Source organism: Hipposideros armiger, unplaced genomic scaffold, assembly GCF_001890085.2.
Source record: "Hipposideros armiger isolate ML-2016 unplaced genomic scaffold, ASM189008v1 scaffold_59, whole genome shotgun sequence".
NCBI classification, from domain to species: domain Eukaryota; kingdom Metazoa; phylum Chordata; class Mammalia; order Chiroptera; family Hipposideridae; genus Hipposideros; species Hipposideros armiger.
The window spans coordinates 4,208,639-4,234,723 of record NW_017731409.1 but is presented as its reverse complement, the minus strand read 5'-3'; the positions used below and the strand labels follow the sequence as shown (position 1 = coordinate 4,234,723).

The window sequence follows — 26,085 nt, the reverse complement described above, 5'->3', positions numbered from 1 at the left end:
TTCTGGCCATAAACCCTCTTCCTTTCAAGGTCAAACAAATTCAGGCTGGCGTTGGTCCCTAGACTGAGTTAACTCGATGCTGTTGAAGCCTCCTTTACTTCCAGCCCTTGCCAGCTCTGCTGCCTCCTCTAACTATATTTGAACTCTCTGGAAACTGGAAGGTCCTAGGAAACACCAGTCACCTCTGAACTGGGCATTTATTACCAGGAAAAACGTAAACCCACAGCTGGGCTACCAATTCCCCAAGGGTCATTTATTTATCAGGAAGTGGATCTAGAAATATTGCCCCAGATAACCCCATCCCTGTTGGAATTTTAAAAGCTCCTATCCAATGAGCAAAGTATCCACCCCTTGCCCTGCCCAGGCCGAGGTAAGCCCTTAGTACAGAAAGGGAACCACTACTGGCTTACGGCTGCTCCCAGTTCTGTAAGGCCATGTAAGCTTCCTCTGCCCTCTCTCAGGGTTTCACACAAGCCCAGGGGCCTCCAAAGGGCTCTTCTCTTAACCATCTTGGCCTTTGCAAGGGCAAGAAGACACCACTACCAAGAAGGATAAAATAAGTTTTTATTTATAGTCTTATAGTAAAGGGGGAAGCCTTAACTTGCAAGACAATTCTTCGGCAGTATGTACAACATACTTTTTATTTCCATGGAATGGAATCAAACACGGACTGAGACTACAGAGTATACACTAGAAATCAGCAAATGCTGGGAACGGAGTCGGAAAAAGACAAAGAAATGCAGCCTAAACACACAAAACCCTTCACTGGGATCTGCTGACCGCAGCCAGACCAGGGCTGGATCACACACTGGGGATGGGTTCCAGGACAGTCGGAAAGGGAGTGAGGCGAGGGTGGGGAAGGGGCCGCACTAGGGTGCGGGTTTAGTACCAGGTAAATTGCTCTTGGTATTTACATACAAAATCAGTTGGCTCTATTTCTTAGAAATACACACAGAAAGAAAGGAAGATTTGATCATTACTTTATGAATCTGTCGCTTTGCAATACCGACATCATCAGAAATAGGGACAGTTCACTCAGATTCAAATTTCAGTAGCAGGAAATAAATATCAAAACATCATCACTGGCCCTCAATACAAAACCTCTTCCCCACCCGACCCTCCCTCCTTGTCCCACCCCCTGGCACCCTCTGGCAGCTACCGCTTCACTGCTGCCGTGCCCCCCACATACCACGTGTGTCATGCAGCCCTCCCTAAGGCTGGCTGAGAGAAGCAGGAGTGAAACAGGCCAAAGACTCTGTGTTGCAAATCTGTCCCCACTTCCTTTCATGCCACAACAACTTCAAGGATCTGGTCTTTCAATAGGAGCGATAAATAGCTTTTTAGAAAAAAAAAATCCTTAAAAAGAAGAGGGCGTAATTCTGATTACTTCTTAAATCGGTCATCTTCTTAAAGTAGAGCAGTCCACAGATTCACAAAGTCTATCAGAGGTGAGGGTGGCCCAGGAGGAGAGGCCTGGAGGGGCAGGAGTCCTCCGGGCTGTGCCCGGCAGGGCTGGAGGAGCTGGTGGGTGGTCAGGACACCATGTGCTCAGAGGTCCGGCCGGCCGTCTCTCCTCCACAGAAAAAGCTGCCATGTTGGGGGGTGTTTTGGTTTAAAAATTCCTGGTGGGACAGGGAATCCCTGAAGGGAAACGTTAAAAAAAAAAAAAAAAAAGTGGGAACGGGGAAGGAGAACGAGAGCTGTTGTCCAAGAGCTTCTACGTAAAAATAAAATTAAAAAAAAAAAAAAAAGAAAAAGAAAAAAAATAGAGTCTCTTAAATGGTTCTGAAGGTTCTAAGGATGAACTGAAAGGAGGATGAGACGACGGAGGAGACAGACAGTTTTTATTGCTGGCCTGCCCCATGGAGCTTAGCTGTCCATCCGGAGTTTCTTCCTGCTTTGGGGCTCTTCGGGCTCCGACTCTGAGCTGGAGTCCGAGCCCCCATCGAAGGCAGAGATGGTGCTGCCCTTGGCGTTGGTGTAGAGGCTGCTGTCTGGGGAGGGGTAGTTGGTCTGCAGTTGGGCACTCGACCTCGCCTTCTCCAGTGCACGGACTGAAAGGCAACCAAGCGAGAGGGTTACAGCCTTCTGGAGACTGGGGGTGGAATCGAGTCTCAGCTCAGGGTCCAGCCTGTTCTTCCGAAGGGCTTGCTGGCCCCCGAGGCTCAGAGTGGCTTAGAAATAACTCCCTTCTGGTGGCTGTTCCACCAGCACACTTCATTTCCCTCTTCCTTTCCCAGTCAGAGCTGGGGGCCAAGTGGACATGGCCAGCCACTGTGCAATGCCACCCAACCCTAAAGAGAAGGCATGTGATGTCACCGTCCTGCCTTGGAAGCCCAGTGTAGAGACGAGCATGAGCTCCCTGTGGGACCCAACAGTGCAGTGACAGAGGAGAAGCTGGCCCGGAAATGCCAGGATCCACAACAGTGTGAAGGCCACACCAGCAGGAAAGGATGGCCTAAGACGTATCTGCCAAAGAAAAGCTTTGGCTTAGCTCTCATGTACAAGATCCACTTGGAAAGACAAGCTGGACACTTGGAAGCAAGTCACCAATACACACAGAATACCTGGGCCTTTTGACACAAAGCCCCTACATGCAGGCTGCTCGGCCCAGTAACCAACCCATTGCCACCTCCCTCTGCCCATCCCTTGGTTTAGCTCATCTTGAGCCTGGAAGGTCAACCCATTATTTTATTTTATTTTATTTTATTTGAGGTGTTCTAACCCAGGTGGTTACTTGCATTTCCTTTTACTTGCATCTTCCATGAGGGAGGAAGAGAAGTGAATTCCCCAGGAACAAAGAACTTGATCAGCTCTCGCTTTCCCCTGTGGTTGTAGGAAAAGGCGGATGTGAGCATTGGAGAACAGCATGGGCCTGGCCCATAGGCTGCCCTGATTGGACTACCATTGACAATGGGGAGAGCTCACTGTCCCTGAACCCCTGGAGTTTCTGGTACTTACACAGCACACTCCACTCCAAGGACCTCAGCTCTTTTGAGACACCTGATTCCAGGTGTGACTCCTACTACAGACAGAGCACCTGAGCCCCAAGAAGGGGAGCCATCAGGTCAGAAAAGTCTCCAAATGTCCAACCCCTAGACTCCACTGCTCCCTCACTGGCGGCTCAGGTCCTTCCTCAGGATGGCTCTACCACTCAGCTACTCAGGCCGCAGAAGCTGGGCCGCAGCTGCTTCTGAGCACACGCTCCGTAACTGGTGCTGACTGCAGGCCCAGGTGCGAAGCCCTGACCAGGCTGGAGCACAGCAGGGCCAGCTGCCCCACCAGCTCCAGCGCTCACCTTGCTGCTCCAGAAGAGCGTTCTGCCGCTTGAGGTCATCAATATCTTGCTGGTGTGTGTGGTTTTTCCTTCGCATATACTGGATATACTCTGTGGCTTTGTCTAGTATTTGGGCCCGGGATGCCTGTTGCAATATGAGAAAAAGCAAAGGGAACAAAATAAAGACCTAGTCCAAATGGCGAGGAAATGTCTTTCTGCAACAGATGCAAGGAGGAAGGGAGGCAGGAGGGTGAGGTGGGACAAGGCTGAGGAAACAAAGTAACTGCTGCTGGGAGCCTTCTTTGTGCCAATCACTGCGCCAAGTGCTTTCCACAGCTTACCTCACCAGCATTCAGAGAGGTAGCTCCACAGGAACCTGAGGCTCAGAGAAGTTTACTGGTTTATTCAAAATCACCAGCTAGACAGTGGTAGAGCCTGGATTCAAACTCAGGTCCGTCTGTCTCCTGAACTTGTATTCCACTCCTCCCATCCCCTTTGGCTCTTTAGGTTGCTTTCAAGTCTTCAGCCTGGCTACGTCTGAAAACATGAAAATACTACTTAACTGAGAGCTTAGGCCATCCCTCTCTGCTGGGGCCTACTCCAGGCAGATGCTCCAGAAAGGTAAAAGTGAGACCTTGGCTGAAGCTGGCTAAGGATGGAAGAGAGTAGTTTTTTGTCAAGGTCCTAGATTTCAGCCAAATCCTCAGACCGCTGTTAACTATTTCCAGCTAAGCCATGCTGCTGCGTCACTATTTCAGCCTTGCTGGCTAAAAACACGTTCGTGAAAGCTGTCAAGAGCTTGATGTCAACACAGGAAGGGCATGAGATTAGGCCATGTCAGGAAGCAACCACACCTACACCATGGCTGTGGGTAGCCTAGGCACTGCTCTGTCAGGGGAACAAGTCAGTAAGTCAATAAAATGGATGTCAGGTTACTCTGCCCCTGGAGGTCAAACTCGCCTGGAAGATTCCCTCCAGGTTGCAAAAATGGCCAGAATTACTGGGCAGTCAACCAGCCGAATTGGTAGAATGGTACGAAGCCAAGAGAACTGAAGCCCATGGCAGGGTAATCTGGTAGTTGAAGTGTGGCATTCATGCCACCCAGGCTCCTGAGAAATAGCAAAACTTCTTACTCAGAGTAGGGCTGTACTCAACCAATTCTGTATAACCCCAGTGGGTCCTCAACAACCAGAACACAGCAGGGGGGAAAAGGACAAAGAAAACACCCACACTCAGGCTAGCAAAACTAAACCCAATTGTATTAAATCCTGACAATCTCAATTTATGATACTCAGCTAGGCTGAGTATCAGAGAGGTTTGCAAGGCCTGGGTTTATTCACCAGTCTTCATAAGTACTAGAATTCTTTATCTGGTGTGAATCATGTGCAAAGTACTGAGCAAACATTGTAGGGAAACAAAATGTTATTAGTCATGGATTCCTTTGCTCAGATGCTTACTATCTAGTGGAGGAGATAAACATATCTATACAGACAAATCACAGGGCAGTACCAACAAGTGTAATATGAGTAGTACAGATTAGGCATTAAACAGATTAGAAAGGCCACAGGAAAGATGGCTTCTGGCTGGGGCAATTACCTACTGTGTGGCAGGCACTGGCCTTGGCTGTGCGCGTGCATGCACACAGAGGTGTGCACACACGCTCCCATCTGATATAGTGAACCCTGGGTTACAACGAAGTGGAATTGGTGGAATAGGGTCACTCTGGGCTGGGAGGAATAGCACAGGCAAGGGCATAAGGGTGGAGACAAAGCCAGGTGTACTGCTTTGGTTAAATAAATCAGCTTACATAGGAAGAATGAGAATACCTAGCAATGGGGCTTGCAACTCTAGTTGCAAGGCCACTTCAGATGCTGTTTCCCATTTCTGCCAAAGGGAACTTACTAGGGCCTAATTATTAGGTGATAAAATGAAAAAATAGGAAAGGCACATGATTAGATGGAGCTAATTAAAATACCCTGCCTTTCTGGATGCTAGAGATGGGATTAAAAATAAAGATTGTAGGCTAGGTGGCAGAGTGACAAGGAAGAGTCTAGGAATCCAGGAGACAGGTACATTCTAGGCTCTGTCATTAATGGGCTCCGTGACAGCAGACATAGTATTTCTCTCCATGGCTTTTCTTTATCTGACTAGAATTTTTCTCAGACCCCACCTAGCCCTCCAAATTTTATGCACTCCATCACTGATATAATTGCTATGCATATTTACATCACAGTCTCTTTTTAAATTTGCTGATTTTTTTCAATTAACAGTACCCAGAAAGCAACATTAGCTCTCATTTCTACTCATCTGCATCTGGGACAAGGGAAAAAAAGCAAAATCTGTGAACAAGAGCACCTGCGAATGTGCAGTGTGATAACTTCTAATGAATGACACAGAGTGCCTTAGGAACAAGAGGTCCCCAAAGGCTGGACTGGTACAAACCCAGCACAAGGCCTTCAGAATGCTAAGCACAGCTCTTCCTTTATCCCCTCTCAAAAGCAGAACCCCAGGCCACTCGGGGTGGCCCTGACTCCTTAGCAAGTCCAAAGGAATGGTTTAATTAACTTTATTTTGGTCTTCCCAGGGTACTCAACAAGGAGTAAAATCCAACAAGAAAAAAATGTAAAGCACAAAATACAGAGAACTTCTCAAAATGTACATGTACATCTAGTCCAGGGAAGAAAATGCAAAGGCTGAAGCTATTATAGAAAATCCTGGACTTGTCCCAATTCCCTCCTCCCAGCTATCCAAACCATACAAGATCATGTGACCGGCCACAGGGTTAGGGTGTGGGCAGGCCCTTCCTTGCCTTTATGAGTTTATAGTATGGAACAGTAAACATAAGGCCACCAAGAATCCTGGGCTTTATTGCATGGACTATGTGGCCCTGGGCTTTCAGTTTCTGTTTTCTGACACGGGATCAGTTGGCTGAGTCAGCAATCTTTGTGTGAGTGTGACAGAGCAGACAGAACGTGGTAAGTCAACATGTCCACAGATCAGCTCTTGCCTTTGGATACCCAGTAAGGATCTGAATATTTTTTCCTGCTCATTTTTACAATTAGAAGGCACTAATGCTTATTCTGCCTTTCTGAGCAGAAACAGATCTCTTCAATGGTTTGGGCACAGCCCTGAGACTCAGGAGCTGCTGGGTCTCAGACACTGCAGTGTGAGTGAATGCAGTGGCTCTCACATTTGGGAGCCACATAGAAGGCCACTGGACAGCCTTGCTAGATCTCGTCCAAAGCCATGGCTGCACACGCTATACCAATGAGTATGATGACAATGACAACAGCTGACACTTACTGAGTGCTTACTAAATGCCAGGCATCCTCACAGAACCACTGATGTATTAGTTCCCCTATCTCACAAATGTGGAAACTGAGGCAGAGAGCTGTAACTTAGCTAGCGTTATATAACTACTAGATAGTAGAGTCAGAATTTGACCCAGGCGTCCAGGACACCCATATTTTGGGAACACAAAGGAGGCTGTGGCACTAATAAAAATCATCAATAGATTTAGAGGGACAGTACTGTCACGGAGAGGAGAGTCTGAGTAGGAGGAAAAGGACTATAAAAGAGTGACCCCATTTGTCTACAAGAATGCCAATGAAGACCCTGGTGAGGGTGGTTTCCTTGGAGGAGTGCAAGTTTAGGTAAATGATCTCGGCAGATTATGGGTACAGAAATGAGCTGAAACTGAAGCAAAGATGAAGACTAGATTTTAGAATTAGGTCGAAAAAGAACGGGAAAAACACAAGTAGCTTGTTAATAGCAGCACTGAGGGAAGGCTGTTTTCCTGTCTCTTAAAACAGGTGTAAACCAAATAAGCTTCTAGCAGAGAACAAGCAAACAGAGAGGAAGGAAGAGCCTGAAGATGCAAGGCGGCCTGAAGAACTGCCTGCACCTGGCCCCAGAGCGGGGCTGCCAGGCCCCCCAGAGCTGGGCTCATCACTTAAGAAGGATAAAACCTAAATGGACAATGGAGGAGACCTGGTCTGGCAGAGGTGCCCAGCAGCTTCCTGCTCCTTCTGCGGCAGCTGCCTAAAAATTTGCATCCCTGCCCACAGCAACAAGGAAACAGAGAAAAGGGTCAACCGAGTCCCCATTTGAACAAACTCTGCTTGGGAACAAAGTGCACCCACTTCATGTATCGAGGCAAGAATCAACTACATTATTTCTCCAAACTCCCCAAACCCGAGTTTCATTCTAATTCGTACCTTTTTAAGGCCCCAAATGCTTCTTGAAGTAGTTAACACTGATGCTTAGGATGGCATCCAAGGTTACTAAGTCCCATTTAAGGCACTGGTTCTCAAAATTTTTTGAGGCAGGAGTTCCACACGTTTCTGGAGCTGTCGTATTACAGTAACCTGGATTTGTGTAGAACTCCAAGTTGTTTTATTGGGTTGTTGGAAAAGTCATGACGCATTTTTGCAACGGAAAACAGAGAAAAAAATACGTCATGACTTTTCCGACAACCCAACAGAAAGCAGACTGGGAAAGGCAAGGATAAGAGTGGTACTACACTGCTAACATTAAGAACACCATTGCCTTTCCCTAGTGTCCTAATGCTGACTCGAGAAACGATGAACTTAGCTGTATTTATCACTTTTCCTCCGGTTGGGAGCCGTGCAGGCTGGCTTTAGTGATGCATTGTTTTGCATCTTGTTTTGCACCTGTAGGATGTTTATTTAACAGTGAGGTACCAGGCCAGTATGGCCAGTTCCTAAAGAGACACAGAAGATTTGTAGCTATTTGGGTTAATGGAAGGAAGTGTTCTGGGAGGCTTACCCCTAAGGTCTCCCTGACCTTTAAAGTATCCAGTAGATAGTTAATGATCTACTTTTGAAGGAGGTAATGCATGTTTATCCCTTCTGTTTTGCAGTACCCTGGATGTATATAAGGGTGTTGGAAAATAAACTCGGGGCTTCAGTATTTACTGGAGTCCTCCTGGTAACTCTCTCTCTTCTGTTTTTTAATCCTAACGCCCCCCCCCCCTCAGGACCGTTCGAGATATCGGCTGGCTCCGATATCCTCCCCACTGACAAAATCAGATCCTACTGGGCTGATGCTACAGCTGCCTTGTTATCCCAAGACCCAAAATGCCATATCCTGGGGAATGACAAAAGAACTACTGCCTGACTCTCCAAATGACACCTGTTTGATTTTGCACTAGTTATTTTAAATAAAATAAAGCCATTATTTTCTGAAACCGGCACAAGATGATAAATAAATTAAGGTAAAGGGAGGGCTAGGACAAAGCCAGTGTACATTTCCATTTGAATTATGCCATCTTCTGAAAACAAAAATTAAAGAATCTGCACAAATGTGGCTCACATTAAACTAATTAACTCCAATATGGAAGCCCCATCAATGCCAACAACAGAGGCTGGAAGGCCATGTGGGGTTAGAGCCAGCACAGCCACATGACCCCTCAAAGGCTTCCTGTTTCTAGGTCCTCCCCAACTCGAAGGACCATTCTGTTGATTAGTAGGGGAAGGCAGAGCATTCACAACCTTTAAAGGGCTAGTTAAAGCCAGGAGTCAGCTATTTAAGAGTCAATACAAATCATGTTTTAAATTTTGTATTCTTTTTCTTGTGCCCTTCGGAGTTTGAAATGTAGGTGTGACTCTTCCCCATCAAAGTTTTACCATGAAGGACAGGAGCACAGTTACCTCAAGAGGAAATAGCACTAGTGAATAAACATGTAGAAAAGAATTTAAGGGCCAGCCGAGTGGCGCGATGGTTAAGAACTCGCTTGGGATGCCAGAGGGCCCCGGTTCGGATCCCACATATGAGGGCCAGTGACACTGCCCTCCACAGCTAAGATGCTGAACAACAGCTCAACCTGGAGCTGGGCTGCCATGAGTCGCCGGCGACGGCGTAGGCTGCAGTCCCTGTGGCAGTGGGTTGCCATGGGCTACCGTATGTAGCCAGCAGCCAGCGTGAGCGGCCAGCAGCCGCAGTGAGCGGCCGTCCAGAAGCCAGCGACTGATCTGCCTCGCCCGGGAAGAGCGCAATGATGGTGCCAACTTGGGCCAGTGAAGCAACGTCCTCCACAACTAGATTGAAGAACAAAAAAAACGACAGCAACGTGTCTGTTCCCCTTCCCCCAATTCCCCAGCACTGTTCCCATCCCCCCAATTCCTCAATAAAAAATCTAAAAAAAAAAAAAAAAAAAATCTAAAAAAAAAAAGAATTTAATCTCAGGTAATAAACAAAATACAAAATTACTACACTTTTGCCTACTAAATTAGTCAACCCTCAAAAAAAAAAAATCCAATGTTGGTAAAATTGGTACTCTGAAAAGACATTACACCAAAACACTAGTCTTTAGAATTTGCTTGAGAAACAAACAGAAGAAAAATAAGACATAAAAACAATCTTCCCGGACAGCATTTTGGCAACACACAGCAAAAAGCCAGATGTTCTGACCCTTAGACCCAGCGCTCCATCGATGTGATGGAAACAGTTCCATACACCAAGATGGCCGTCACTACATTATTTGTAAAAATACAAAACTGGAAGCAACCTAAATGGCCAACAGAAACATGCCTAATGACTAAAAATGAACATGCTATCACCTGGGAGAAAAGCATGTTACGTGAAAACAAGCTGTAACATTTTACCCACATAAAACATGCATATGAAGAGACCAGAAGGAAACACAGATGCCACCATTTCCTTGTTTCTTGGACTCCACCAATAAACTTTTAGGTTTAATTATAGCAGCTTTGGAGGGTATCCGGGGGTGAAGAGGCAAGTTTTTTTTGACATCCACTTGAAGATGGCACCCAATTTCAGTCATATTAAAATGGGGTGTGGGGTCAAGAGTGTGTATCTTTGAACTGCACTGTCCAATGCAGTAGCCACTAGTCACATGTGGCTAATAAGCACTTGAAGTGTGACTAGTCTGAATTGCGATGTGCTGTAAATATAAAATACAGGCTGGATTTTTAAGACAGTGAAAGAAAATAAAGTAAAATATCTCAGTAATTTTTAACATATTGAAATCATACTTATTTTTGCATATTAGGTTAAATGAAATATATTAAAATTAATTTCACCAGTTTATTTTTTAACTGTGTCAACCAGAAATTTTAATTGAATTTAAATTATATTTAAAATGTATTTGTGGCTCACGTTAAACTTCTATTGGGCAATTCTTGTCTTATAATCTTAGAATAAAGGAAAGTTTATAGTTGTGTTGGGGGGCAGCTGTTTATTTCTTCCCACTTTTCTAGTTTTTTATGTTAGAGAAAAAAACAAGAAAGAAAGAAAGAAAAATTCTAAAGTGAAGGCCTAGTAACCAATCTCTATCCTTCCAAAACTCAAGATGGAAAAAGCATTAAGTAGTTTCTTGGCTCTCTAGTCCTCTCCATGGGAGTAAGCCTCCCTCACTCTGTACTGAGGAGACTTCCAGAAGGATGGACAACGCTTCTTCCCTCAGAGTGCACCCTTTAGTTAGGTATAAGGTCATCACAGAAATAAGACACAGGCGACTCTTCCCTGTAAAAGATTACAGGGAAGGTGAAAACATGGGCTTCACAGGTGGTGAAGTGTTTGATATGAGCCCTGAAGGCAGACAGGTGGAGACTGACCAGCGGGGAGAAGCACAGGGAAGCACATGAGCAGGAAAAGAATGCACCGGCTAGGAGCCCCGTGAGTGGGTCTCTTCACCACAAAACCCAGACTTCATGTGGGCGGTGAAGCTAGAGTTGGACCTTGAGGAAAGAAAAGAACACAGATAACTGAGAATGACATTCCTGGGAAAACAGGAGGGTGCAAACACCTTCACAATAAGAGGAGGAGGAGGAGAAATGGCAAGAGGGCAAGTTAGGTACCGTATTTGCCGGCGTATAAGACGATTTTTTGGCCCTGAAAAATATGCCTCCAAGTGGGGGGTCGTCTTATACGCTAGGTACACTTCAGATAGACTGCCCATAGTGCTTGCCCCGTGCCATAGTGGCCTCCCGATGCCCGCCCACTTCATTCCACATACCGTTCAGGCATCAGCAGCGCTGCTGGGTGTATGCTCGGCTGTTATGCGATTTTGCTGTTAGGCGATTTTACCACACTCGCAAAATCGCACACAGCCGACCATACACCCAGTATGATAGCGCAAAATCGCGAATCGCGATACCATACTGGGTGTATGGTCGGCTGTGTGCGATTTTGCGAGTGTGGTAAATTCGGGTTACCGTATATTTCTTTACATATGCATTGAAGATTCGCGATTTTGCGCTATCATGGTGCCTGTTAGAATGTTGAAGAGCTCGCACTTGCGCACTAGTGAGGTCCCAGGGAGATGCTGATGCAAGGGTGGACCAGACTGCTATAGTGACAGGGCGGGCAAACAGGGAGCAGGGACCAATCAAATCAGGCTTTGTATACAGCCAACAGCCAACCACAATACTGCACCATTGTACAGTACAGCATAGAAAATGTCCACCAGTCTAACCCCTATCATCCCTATCATGGCACCAGCCAAAAGAAAGTATGATGCAAATTTTAAACTGAAAGTTATAAACTTTGCTAAGGAAAATAATAATTGTGCTGCTGCAAGACAATATGGAGTAACAGAAAAGATGGTTCGGGACTGGAAATCAAATGAGAAAGCATTCAAGAGTATGCCAAGGGGTAAGTGTGCATTAAGAAGAGGCACCCCACACTGGCCAGAACTCGAAAAACATGTAGCAGACATGGTGGCTCAACATCGCCAAAACGGTTATGTGGTGACACGAAATACAATACGCTTGTTTGCACTTCAGTGGGCCAAATCAAATCTGATATTGTTTTACCTTTTATTTGGTGTGTGGAAGGTGTGCGGAAGAGGGGGTAGTCTTATACGGCGAGTATATAACAAACTCTGTATTTTGAGTGGAAATGTTAGGGGGTCGTCTTATACGCCCAGTTGTCTTATACGCCGGCAAATACGGTACCTTATTTAAAGAACATGATATGCCAGGCCTTACTTTGATGGGCATTAAAAAGCCCTTGGAGGTTTTTGGCAACACATAAGTAGTTTACAAAGAATTCAATAAATCAATACATTTACAGTGGCTGAGCCCAGAGCTTAAGGGAGACTTGGACAACTATGGACAACAATTTAAGAAGATAATTGCCCAAGTTGGAGTCTAGCCAGGTAATAACCTTAGTGAGTAATGAGGTGAAATGGCTAGGGCTGTGGTTTACATTTCATTTAAGAGATAATCCCTCCAGCAGCCCAGATATGATGTAGAGACAGTGCTTGCTGAGCAAACTGCCTGCCTTAAAAGGTGTCCAACAGCATAAGCCTCTAGATGGGGGGCTTCCTTCCTTCCTTCAGTTCATAAACGTTCACTCTGCTCCCTACTGAGTGTCAGGCCCTGAGAGAACATGTATGACCAAAAGATGTTTTCCCTGCCTTCATGGGACTTATTATGGTGTGGTACTAGAGACAGGCAGACATCCATGAAGTGACCACACAGATATATGTATAATTACAACTGGGATAAGAGTCCTGGTCACAGTGCTGGTTGGGTTTAACAGGGAGACTGACCTTTAGCCTTAAGAATCATTACTTTTGGTTTCAATATCTACCTGTTAAGGAAACGAGGCTTTAATGGCGATGAAACAGACTAGCTCAGTGTTTTAACCTTATTTGATGCTCAGAATGTTATCTTATCATTGTTAATTGTTAGGAATAATCCTCTTTCCCAATAAGAGAGCAAGACCCTCAAGAGTAGACACATTATTACACCTGTTAAACCTCTACAGCCTCATGTGGCTCCTAATTAAGCAGGTGAGTGCAACCACGCTAGCTGTTGCTGGTTTTGTTAAAGGGCTGAGCAAGCCTGCTGTTTCCTCTGGCGCCTGCAATCCAGGTATCTACTGCGAGCTACCATGTGCCAGGATCTGTGACAGGAGCTGGCAGAGGCAGTGCCCTATATTCTCACCCAAAGTGAAGGAATTCTGAACTTAATGCTGACTGTTTTTATTTTCATTTTAGGTTATAGTCTCTCTTTTTAACACAGCTCTAACTCTATCCAGAAAGGAGAAATCCAGAGCACACTTGCCCGCAAGAGCAATTAAGTATGATAAACAGACATTTAGCAAGAAACTTGAAGGTGAACAATCTCTATAAAGCACTGTATAGCACAAATGGAAATGCTGAAACATAACCTATCACTAACATCAACCATGCTAAGGAGACAGTGTGACTAGTAGTAGTCACTCTGGTTCAGGTGCTGGGGCTAACTCACTGGGTGAAGGGCAGAATCAAGTCCCTGTGCAAAGGCAAGCTGACAGGCTGGCCACCAGGGCTTGCCTCCACATAAACAGGGTGGGGCAAGCTACTGGGCAATATTCTCTAGTACCCAACCTAGGACCCTTAAAACAAAGAAAAATTCTGTGCAAGAAAAGCAATGTCTTCCTATAAGAAATGGGGCCACAGTTGATTTTACTCCCTTACTCTAACTGCTGGCTGATGGTCCTTATTCCATCCCATCTTTCCCAGTGGGATGTCTAGCTGAAAAACTCCATGGGAAACAAAAGACTAAAACAAGAGTTCAAGGGCCCCAGTGCTAACACTGGGGACTACGGCAAAACCCAAGCGGACTGCCAACTATAAAGGTCTATCTCTTAGAGAAGCTATGTGGACTCAGGAGAATTTACAAACTTTAAATGAACTCTGCACGTCAGTGTTACCTACACATGCCACTTCAGAGAGTATTTTAGTAGTAGCCTCGGCATGACGTACTGCCAAGATTACTGGATCTATCCAGGGGAGCACCCAATATAAAAACAAGATATAAGTGTTTAAGCAAGACTTCTTTAGAATACAGACAGCCCCCGACTTACAATGGTTCAACTTACGTTTTAGACTTTGCGATGGTGCAAAAGCGATACACATGGATCTTTTCCTGGGGTAGGATATACAGCACAATACTCTCTCATGATGCTGGGCAGCGGCAGCGAGCCACAGCGACCCACAGCTCCCAGTCAGGCACGCCATCACGAGGGTAAATAACTGATATTCTACAGTGCAATGTGTTGCCAGTGGTTTTTGGATATTGTGCTGAGCACATTTAAGGTAGGCTAAGCTAAGCCATGCTATTCAGTAGATTACGTGTATTAAATGCATTTTTGACTTATAAAAAACTACAATGGTTTATTGAGATGTAACCCCTTCGAAAGTAGAGGCAACTGTACCTTAAACTGTTTACTTCTATAGTGTAGCAGAAAGATAAAACCTGGCCATCGGCAGTCCTGAGTTCTAGTCCGTCTAGCATCATGATCTTGAACTTGTTTCCTTCCCTCTGATACAGTAGTATGGCAGCAGCAAACAGCAGTAGTAACTGTCCAATTATACTAGTATAATACCTCATAGAATTGCTGTGCTCATTGATTACAATACACAAGTTAGTTATCACTGATCTTCCATTTAAGCAAAAGGTGACCATTTTTTATAATATTTATTATAGAAATATAGGAAACAAAGGATAAATGGAGCTTGGGTCTTACATGAAACTATTTTTTTTAAATACAAGTATCCCCCATTAGGATCCAATTCAATCAGTATTGACTTCTCTTTAAAAGGCTTAGAAGACACATGACAGGTAATCCAAACACTAAATGAAGCGTCACAAAGGAGACTGGAGGCCTTCCCTTCAGGAATCTGATCTAAGCTCCCTAAAACTCACAGGATAAAATAATCATTTCGAGATTATTTATAATGTCACAACCTTAATTACTGCAATCGAAATCAAGAATTAGCCAATTTCCTTTGGTTCAAATACCACATTTAAAAAAAATTGCAACATTTAGTGAGAACTCGGAAGTCAAGAGACCCAAGTATTCTGTAAGACTCCCTGCAGCACCTGTGCAACAGGGCTGGCAGACACGAAGATTAATGAGGATCGTGGACTTTAGATGGGAAGGGGTTGGGTTCAACTAGAGCTAACAGCCATTTCCTTTATTCATGCTCAGAGTAAAATAATGGGATTGAAACACAGGACAGGATTCTGAAATCTAAGTGGCATCTGTAAATTCCCACCCTGGGGCTTTGTTGATGGACTCTATGAAACCTGGCCCCTCAACTAGTAACCTCCCCTAGTCTCCTACTTCTCTAACCTCATCTCCTGCCCAGTCCCTTCACTCATTCCACTCCAGCCACTGTGGCCCCTGTTCTCATTCACAGGGGCCCTGGAATGCTCCAGATTCCTGCCTCTGGACTATTACACTTACCTTTGCTCTGCCTGAGATGCTCATCACCAATCAGATGGCTCTTTTCTTTACCTCCTTTGAATCTTTGTTCAAATGTCGCCTTGCCAGTGTTTTCTTGTCTGTCCTAATGAAAACTGCACCCCATCCTTCCTGTTCAACTTTCTTCATAGCACTTATCTGACATACTATACATCATATGTATATCTTTATCAGTTCATTTTCTATCTTCTCCTCACCAGAATAAGGGCTTATACTTTTTTGTTTTGTTCACTGCTGTATTCCTAATATCTAGAATAAATATTTGCTGAATGGAGTGAATAAATGATAAACTAATGGGCCACAATGAATAACAAACTATTCAGTTTGCAAGACTACCCAATTCAAACTGTCAACTTCCCTAAAGAAAGGAGACAACAGGATTTAGGATAATGCGATTTTAAGGACATAAGGAAGAATGTTACAGCAGTGTAAAATCGGCTACAGGAAAAAGGTATAGTTGAGCTCCTATGGTTCACCTCTCCCAAAAGGCTGTCAAACTTGAGAATGCCTAAAAATCGCCTGCCTGTTATAAATACAGATCCCCAGGCCTGCTTCCAGAAAGGCAGATTCAACAGTGATTCTGATGTGGGTGGTCCACATGCCACTGCTGGGAAGCACTGCCTTGGCACTGCTCCTCATTAATATGTGAGACTTGAGAAGGCAGCTCTTGTCCATTTATAATAGTTCACCAAAGCCATTTTAAGTGATACCATGGCATATGAATAAGCACTGACTGTCAACAGCTCAGACAAGCACTACTGATAATCTTTTGCACATGTGTACTCTGACTGAAAGGGTGAGTCTGTCCCCATCATAAAGATTTCCTGTGGTACTTAGACAGTGCTGTGCCCAAGAATGTTGTTATTCCAGGTAAGAACCTTGGTCCAAGGCCATTATCAAGTCCATACTAAGTAGGCCTAACCCATGGCAAATTCTGGTTTTGCAATACTAGGTATTTACATGGCCAGTTTTATTGTTTTCATAAAGGTCAGACCTACGCCATGCTTCAACCACATAGAAAGCCACACCTCAGATAAGGTATAAAGCACATGACACCATAGTGGTTCCAAATTTGATTCTAGATAACCAAACAAACCCAGGACCCCCAACACAGGGCTTAATCGGGAGATCCATTCAAAGCACACCTGAGAGCAATGATTTTTTCTTAAAATGGTTCTTTAAACATTGGATCACTGAACTAAAAAAACACAAACCTTCTTCCCAGTTTGCCACTTATACTACTGAACTACTGCAGAGAGCAGGCAGTTATATTCTGTGTCAAGGAGAGAACTAATTGTGCAAACAGATGTTCTCGCCAAATCCCAAGGAGTGACCCTAGCCCATAGGCTTTTTACTCAAAGCTTCCAACTTTGTTTTCCAAATATAGAAACAGCTGGTGCCTACCTCTCCAGAAAAAACATTAGTTTCTGGAAGGCCACCAGTGTGGTGGGAGCGGGAGAAGAAGAGCAGTCATTTTTTTTTTCTTCCATTTCATTTGAACATGGCTCTTTACCTATGTCGTTTATTCCACAGCTTAAAATGCTCTTTACAAGCCTTTGAAATAACAGCTGTTGAGACGGGGAGATCACTGGTGTCCAGGTTTATTCATATACATTCCTGGGAGGCTTCATTTAAGATAAGTGCTAACTTTGAACCATATGAAAGAAATTCTCATGGAAGTCTAGGGCATCACTGCCCTCAGGATTCCTTGGTGTTATCCCCAAAAAAAGGGCTCTAACTACCGTATTATTATAATTTCTTAAATGAGTAATTTAGTACAAAAAATATTAAGTTTAAAAGACAACTCCTACTGATGTCTTACAAGCAGCTCCATTACATCTCACGTTGTTGACTAAGGACAAATTAGAGTAGCTAAGATGTGTGATGATCTCCCAAAGAATAAAAAGTTAACAAAACCATATCACCCGAATATCCCTGACTACATTTCTTTCCAGATAGGTGAGTGCATCCCATCGCAAGTTCCAAGCTAGCGATGGCCAATCAGCTTCAATAAACTCACCTTCTCTCCTTGGAGTGATGGGACCGAGTCCCGCAAACTGTGAAAGCTGTCTTTGATGTGGTCCCTACGTTTTCGTTCCAGTGCATTATGATGAGCCCGCTTGTCAGCCTAGAAGAATGGGAGAAAGAGCACATTAGCAAAGTCATTCCTTTTCCCTGGCACAGGCGGGTGGGGTGTAGCCTGGAAGTATATGCTGTCAGCGCAGTCCCTGGTGAATGGACTGGGAAGGATGTGTCGAGGTGGGCAGTTAGGAGTCTCCAGAATTAGGCTCTGCTAAAGGGGGAGAAAGGAGTGAGCAAGGCTTGCGACAGGAACATCCAAAGTAGCTCGATGCATCCAGCGCATGCATAAGTAAAATAAAAGTTATTCAGGGGGACAAAGTTGTGACTCTCCCGCAACACCAGTCATAACCCACAACTTACTTAAGTGACAGAAAAGCCACCAGTCCACGGCTGGGAGGTGACCAGGGAAATGCTCCAGTGGGCCCCTTCATAAGATGTGACCACCCCCACTGTAAGAAATTTCCCATGGTGGATGCCCAGGAAAGGAGTTACGTCATCGGCACAGTGCTTCTTTCCATCTGAAACCCATCACCATGAGTCTTCTGGTCTCCAGCTCGCTAAAAGGTTCAAGACCTTCTCACCAAATCATACAACACAAACTAAAATCTCTGGAAAACCTGGATGCATAAATCTGAGATCATTATGACAAAGCTGATACAGATGCGAACTGCATTCTAAGTTCTTTTGTTTAAAAGTGGATCCAAGGTGCTATCCTGCCAAGGGCTTCCCCTCACACAGGCTGTGACTGAAAGGTCGTTCTTAGACGGCAACTCCTCGGACACACACATGCTCTGAATCAATTTCCTCAGGCACCTGTGGCGGCGGGTCATGCTTACTTGGCAGTATCTAAATACCCACGGACCAAAGTCTTTATCCTGTCCTGCTTAGACTCACAAAGAACCATCAGTAGGAGAGGAGCAAAGACTGCCAACAAATCAGGAGTGGCAAAAACACTGGCTTCAGGAAGAAGAGACGGTGCTGGAGAGCCCTGCAACAGTGCTTCAGCAGGTGTCCCCTCCAAGGGAACACGAACGCGTGCTCACCTAAACCAAGAGCTTCGTCACATCTACACTTTGGGAACTGTGGAAAATAACATACTCGGAGAATTTGCCCTGAACATGAACTAACCTAATCAGCAAGTCTGTATAGGGGAAGTTCAGGTAGCTTTAATCAGAGCACCAGGAATTTTCAAGATGAAGCAACAAGAGTCAATAACGGGTTAGCACAAGAAAGCCTCAAATGAATCCTTGTACTAGACAAGATGTACAGACAAAAATCTATAAAGACAAGCTGTGGGAAGGAAAGGACTTGAAATTCTATTATCTAATCCTAAAAGTCTGTCTGAGGCCTTAGCGAGCAAGTGGAGTCTGGGAAAGGCTGTGGTGATTTTAATCACTTCCTGGTCTCTCAAGCACAACACCTCACCTATGGCTGTTGGATCAGACACATGGCTACCATCACAGCCTTGGTTCTCCAGAGCATAGTACTCATTTTCAGGGCAGCTGCCTGGAGCACTTCTAAAGCCCTCCTAATCTTGTTAAGTGTGAATTCACTGTTAAATGAGTGTCTGCTGAACTTCAGTGATATATGGAATTTACGGGTAAACTGAATGATCAAGCTTGGACACCAGATAACCTGAGGCCAAAAAAATTACAGATGCTTTTAAAAGCAGTATAAAATAGCTTGAAGGAATTAAATATATTTAAGTACCTAGTCCTTTTCTAATTTACTGTTCCCTCTTGTCATCTACACAGGTTGAGCTGGGTTCCAACCTGGAGCGTACCTAGTGCTTAGAAGGATGAGAAGGCATTTGGCATCTAACTTCCTCTCCTGTGTTTGCAACATATTCCCTAAGATGGTTTATTTACATGCAAATTAATCGCCCAGCTTTGGTCTCCAGCAGCAGCCCAAGATACTCCGTCTACTAAATCACCCTGATTCCTGGCCCTTCTCCCAGCTTAAGAGCTATGCACAGAAGCAGTGACACCAGAGTTACCCACAATCCCTCTTGTTGACACAAATAAAATTCTAATTGTCTGTTTTCTTTCTGGGAAAGTCCTGCAAATCTGAAAAAGCTCGAATCAAGTTGAACTTGGTTTCACTCAGTCCTGCACTAGAGGGGTGGAGCCGAACTTAATCTAACACCAAAATCATCCCCACAATGCACTACCCCCTTCCCATTCACTGAGCTCTGAAAGGACTCAAACGGACAAGTCTTTCGGTTAGAGGATTGTTAAGTGAACTTGGCTGAGGACCATCAGCAGAAATCTTGGCTTCTCATCTGGGGAGCCAGCCAAGTTTGAGAAGTTGGCTCAACAAAGAAAGGCAGCAGTCCACTGCCTGGTAGAAAGCCTGGGCTGGGGACTGTTGTTCTCAAAGTAGTGGATGGAATTTCTGTGGTGGTTCCAGGTCCAATTTAACTAGCAGAGGGGTGGAATCTTAGACCAATCCCTGCTGCCATGTCCATCCCCAAGCTGCTACGCTTAACCAGAGTCAATTTTAAAGCTCTGAAAGACAATGCCAATGATGTTTTTTTTCTCCTTCCCAAGCCTCATTTGAAAGAGCAAATTAAAAATATGCAGAACTAACATGCCTAATTCCAGGCAACGCTGAACTAAGTGATACCTCTAGTGGCGTGAAAGAGCATATGAAAAACCTTTACAAAGGCAGAGAATTCTATTTGGGAAACATTTCCAAACCACAGATCCATCCAGCCCAATAACACTGCTACCCCACCTCCCCAACCCTTCCCCTAATTCATCCAAATGGAGGGCCAGTTGCCAGGCTTATCACTGCTTTGTGAACTGTCTTCATTGCTGGCAACCCTTTTGAAAAGGCCAAGATTTCAGAGTTGAGAATGAAAAACTTGGTGAAGACTTCCCATCTGAGATCCTCCCACAAACTCAAAACTAGTTTAAAAGTGTGTGTGTGTGGGGGGCGGGGGCAGCAAACAATTGTATGTCTTGAACAAATAAAGCTCAATTTAGATGAGCCAGCTTTCTCTCACCTGTACCGAGAAAGATGTCTGATTATGAAAATGGGTGGTACCAAACAAATTCTAGGAGACAGAAGAGGTATTCTTGGGCTGGACAGCAGGCCCCCAAACACCTCTCCTTTACATCCACCGGAAGCAGTGGTTGGATGCTGCTATTCTTCAAGTACACTGGATTTGCGGTTTCTGCCGGAAAACCCTTCCTTCAGGGCATCCCAGGCTAAGAGGAATACTAAAGGGCTGAGCGATACTGAAGAGTGGCCCACAGATGCTCAACAGGAACTCCAACACCAAATCACTTCCAGCTTTGACATCTCTGCCAAGGTTTTTATTCAGCCTCTGTTTTATTTCCACCAAACTTTCCATACTGGCCGCCAGAATAAAAATCTTCACCTACAATTTGTCCATCTCTGATATTAACAAGCATGCATATCGTAAGTGTTGCTAAATGTTGAAAGCAAAGATTATTTCGTTAGCCAAGAAGTTGCTAAACTGGCAGAAGGTCCTTCAAGCTAAGGAGGTCTGTTCAAAATTTAAGGGAATCTCTTCATTTCCTTCCAATTTATTGCATAGAGAATGCATTACCGTCCAAGGCATTACATCAATCAGAGCCTTATTTCCTGCAAGTTCTAGGTAGGCAAATAGTAGGGGGAAATGAACACTCCATTATTCAAGGATGCAGAGGTTCTCCAGAACAATACCATTTCTTGCAGGCTGCCTCACAGCTAATTCTGTCTATAAGGGCGGTCTCAATTCTAATAAAGAAAATTCTCAGCATGTAGAGAATTAAGAGGTGCCTACTGAGGGGCCGGCCGAGTGGCTCAGTTGGTTAAGAGCTCGCTCAAGAGTTTGAGCTCTGAGCAACAGCGGTTCGATGCCCAGCCCGAGCTGAGCTGCCAACAGGCAGCAGGATGGCTCAGCTAAAGAAAAAAAAAAAAAAGAGTTGCCCACTAACAATTTACTGCCTTTAAGAAATTTAAAGGTTGCATATTAGAGGGAAGATAGCGTTGCTTATGATTATTAATAAGCTACTCTTTAATACTAACACTAGAAATACACAGGCTCAAAATTCTCAACAGAAAAGAACTATTTATTACTTCTGATAGATGGGAAGATAGAATAAACAAAACTGAATTTCTAAACAACTTAAAATATTCATTTTAATCAACATGAAAAATGCAACATGAAATAATGGGCAGCTAGAATGAGAAATTCACTAAGGTCCTTAATAGGAAGCCATAAATTTCTACTTTCCAACACCTCTCCTACTTGAAGCTTGTTACACATTTCTACCATGTTTTCAACGACCCCTTTAAAAATATCATTTGGTGCCTAAAAGAACTTGGGAATGCTATTATCTAAATATGCCACTATATTATAGCCATTTTAGAGAGTAAAAATGCCTTCATCAGGAAATTTTCATTGAAAACCAACCATTTCTTGATCAACTATTTCACCATTACCAGCATCTTGAAAAAAGCCAAATGTAAGAAAGAACGCCCTTTACTCTAACAAACAGGCATATTTAGGAACCAAACCCGGCATTTCTACATCACTGTGCACTCTAAGCTGACACAAAGTACATGTAACACACCACACTTTTGCCAAGCCAACTAATTCCAGACACTAGTTTCCTGAGTCAATTCTAATCCTCAAGGTGACCAAGTTCATTCCCTCTGAATACACTGTAATTCCAAAAGAAGCAAAGAGCTCTGAAAAGTTAAAAATATTCATACCAGAAAGGTCCAACAGTGAAATTGCACAAATCTGTTTTTAACCCCCAACGGGTCTACTCTAACTGCAATGTATTCAGCTATCATGAAGGATAAGAAACTGAAAAAGACCTTGGGATTCATGACCAACACGCTAACCTTACATTTCTAGTATATTTTCATTCTTTCCAAAAGGAAATTGCCAAACAGAAATAAAATTAAAATATGACTGTGCATGAAATATACCTGTCACAGAAAATTACCTTTAAAATGTAAACTTTTCCCTCCAAAAAAATAGTAAAAATAACATATCAGTGCAATTCTAAGATATACTAAATTTAGTAATAAAAATATTGTTGGGGTTACTTCCTTTTTCACAGTTTATTGGTCATTGGAGAAGCTGTTTTCTGTTTGCACTGAGGAAACAGAAAAAAATATTCATCAAATCAGTTTCACTTTCTGTTAGATAGCTTCACTTAGCTAAGGCTGTGCTTGTGGAGTATCCTACAGTTTTCATGTAGTAAGGCTGTAGCTACTGCAGTGACAATTATGAAACATGAATATCTCTTTTTATATTAAGACCCAGCAGAACCTTTTCCAAGTAACTTTTTTTAAAGTTCTTTTATAGTCCTAAATACAGTTATTCAAAGTCCACATTCTTTTCTGAACTAAGGTAAAGCTTACAAATAGCTTCCCCCAATTTTTAAAAAATATATTTATTATCTATACTGTCAGGAACATGTATGTATTCAGAGAAAAATAATGTAATCCTTTTTACCCTACATGTTTATAATTGTTTGATACACTGTAACATTTGTCTATTGCTTCTTCTCTCCACGCTTCTGTGATTATCCTGTACCAGATAACACTGGAAAGTCTCAGCAAGCAGATGTCAAATTAAAAAAAGGGTCAAACCCACTCCCTTTGCCCAAGCCCCAAAATCAAAGGGAAAAATCGTAGGCACCTTAACAACAAACTCAAAATATCTAGACAAAACAATGAGATTAGCATTCTAGGAGAGGGGAAACATTTTAATAATTTAATAAAGCAATTTACATCAATGCCCATGTGGATGAATATTTTGAAAAGCAGAAAGCTTTCAAGAACTGTAAGCCAAAATTTCACACAAAAAACTTTTCTCTCACTGAAAAGCCAATGTAATTCCAATTCAAATCCTCATCCTCTAACCCTCAAGCCCTGGGGCAGATTTCATAGAGACTTGGAGAAAAAAAGATGTTTTAAATAGACTGGGTCCAAACATAAAATTCCACATTCACATTAATAGTAACTCAGAAAAAAAAGGAACTGAATTTTCAAATATATGTATAAATGTTAAGCATCTGACAATACTTCAAAGAGAAAAAATTCTTTTTAGTGACTATTAGCTGGGGAATTTTTAAGACCCCAGGAACAACTGTATCCTTGGATTTTTATAGAAATATCAGCTCTTAATAAATACAATTTTTCTTAATGCCTATCTGCTTGTACAAACTGCAGAATCTTTGCTTGCTCTAATGAAGGTACAAGTAAGAGTGCTTGCTTTTATCCTGTGGTAATTAAATTCTTAGATCAGAGGTATCAAAGTGGCATCCTGCAAATTCTCATAAGCTACCAAACAACCTGATTGTCCTACACAAAAAAGTCCTCTACATAAAGTAGAGAGTAGAGGTCAGGACTGGGGTACATGTTATTTTTCTGATCTTAAAAATAACATGTACCCCAGTCCTGACCTCTGCTCTCTACTTTATTCATGACTATCTTACTGCCTGGGTCCCCCAGGGGCATCTGTTTTTGACCCCCGTTCTATACACTTCTTACTGTTCCCAGCTGTCTCACAGCAGACACTCTAATAGACTTACTTCTTTTTCCCCCTCTCTGATTCTGATTTATTTTGTGTCTGTTCTTTTTTTCCTTCTCTAATCTATTCATGGAACACCCACAGTATTGTCTCAGACTCCAAAGGTAGTATTAGTTATATCTATTATCTACATCCGTATCTATAGCCACAGGATCTACTGAGAACAGTAATATCAAAACCCTGACAAATTATTGATGACACTGTATGGTTTCAACCACCAACTTTTAGCAAAACTACCTCTGCAATGCCACTTTTCTTCAATTATTTTTCTATTTTCTTCATCTCTCTCCTTTAACTTAAATATCATCAGACTACAATAAGCTGTGTGATTCTCATATTCAACCTTTGGCTCCTCTACATTTCCAATTTCTGTAGTAGAATAATACCATGGTGTGTTAGATTCTGTAAGTCTACAGCAGTCACATGACTTTTGATTAAAGGTGATCACTGCATGTGGCTTCAGCGTCACACAACTACATAGATATGGTTTAGAACCGACTTGTTCCAAAGTAAATCTTTTGACCACTCTGCCCTGAAATAATACAACTTATTTCAGAATGATGTATTTCTCATTTACAACTTACATAGTGACAGCTAGATTTCCCCCATCTGAAAACTTCAGAACGATTCATTCCTTTGCATATAGCTTCTCTCACTCATCCAGCCACTGCAACTTGTCACCTGAGAATCTAGAATTATCAGATTTGCAAACCCACCTCCCCACCTAGAACCCCAGAACAAGGTCCCACCTCACCTTAGCGACCAACAGGAGAGTTTACTACATTAAAAGTAATAAAATGATCTTTTTCTCTCTGACCCCAAAAAGGATTAGAACTGAATGGAAATGAAAATGAAATGGAGAGTAGGAGACGTACCGCAGATTGAAACCTCGGTTGCTCTTCCTGGAATAAGAGAGAAAAAAAAATAGAAAATATAGAAGTTATTTTTACACTTCACATTCATTAAAGAAAGAAAATGCCGGCGGCGGAGGAAGCGGCGGGTGGGGAGTCAGCCCGACCTCCCTCCCTCCCCCACACCCCCAACCCCCCCCCAGCGGGATCGGTGGCGGGATAGGGGGGTCCCGGGCGCGGCCCCTCCTTCGAGGATCCGACCCAGGCTGGAGAGGACCAGAGCACTGTTTCCTTTCCTCGGACCCAGGTCGAGGCATCTGAGCACTCCCAACCCCTCGCCGTCCTCCCTCACCCTCTCCAGGATCCGCGGGTCAAGAGAGGGGGGGATCACGGACCGATGGGGGAAGGTCCTGAACGCCGTCCCGTTCCCTAGGGTCCGGACAATGGGATCCCGGCGCAACCCGTCCCTGTCCCCCGGATCCTGAGTGGAATAGGGTGGGCGCGGGAGGCCGCAGCACCCTCCTCCACCGGGGGAGGGGGAGGGTCCAGGAGGCCGCGTATCTCCTCCCCACCTCCAGTCTCAGAAGGCCGCTCGGGCCAGGAGCCCGGAGGGGAGCAAGCCGGGAGCGCGACGGAGGCGGTCCGAGCCCGGGGGGGAGGGGAGGCGGGGGAGGGGAAGGAGGCGGCGGCCGCCCGGCCCCCTGCCGCCGTCACCCCGCTGAGAGCCCCGGCCGCAGTCCCTGCCTGACAACCCGCAAGGGAAGGAAGAAACCCCGGGACTCACGTCGCTCTCCACCTCGATGTCATCGTTATCGCTCATTTCCTACGGCCCAGGGAGCGGCCACTGCAGCGGCGGCGGGGAAGAGGGAAGGGTGGAGAGGAGAGGGAAGTCACCGACAACAACAAGCCGAGTCCCCACACACTCACACACACACTCACTCACTCACTCACTCGCTCTCTCACTCACACACACACACACACACACACACACACTCAACACGGGCGAGAACCACCTCCTCACTGCAGCACCAGATCAACGGCGGCACGCACGCCCGGTCGGCCCCCTGCCA

General features: G+C 44.3%; 1 protein-coding gene across 5 annotated transcripts; it reads right to left on the bottom strand.

Annotated features, from left to right (window-relative positions):
- Positions 1 to 546: 546 nt before the first annotated feature.
- Positions 547 to 26,085, bottom strand: MAX (MYC associated transcriptional regulator X). 5 transcript variants are annotated; one of them, XR_002123879.1, is made up of 6 exons: positions 25,800 to 26,085; positions 25,040 to 25,066; positions 17,541 to 17,648; positions 3,299 to 3,422; positions 2,742 to 2,826; positions 547 to 2,054 (listed from the first exon to the last, which is right to left on the bottom strand). XR_002123879.1 is itself a non-coding variant. In XM_019641397.1 (5 exons), exons 1-5 carry the CDS (start codon positions 25,833 to 25,835, stop codon positions 1,870 to 1,872), a joined length of 486 nt encoding a protein of 161 aa, XP_019496942.1. In that variant the 5' UTR covers positions 25,836 to 26,085; the 3' UTR covers positions 547 to 1,869. The 5 variants fall into 5 exon arrangements, 4 of the variants coding, with proteins under 4 accessions (XP_019496942.1, XP_019496943.1, XP_019496944.1 ...); XM_019641397.1 differs by lacking the exon at positions 2,742 to 2,826 and having other exon boundaries at positions 3,299 to 3,428; XM_019641398.1 differs by lacking the exon at positions 2,742 to 2,826 and having other exon boundaries at positions 25,800 to 26,080.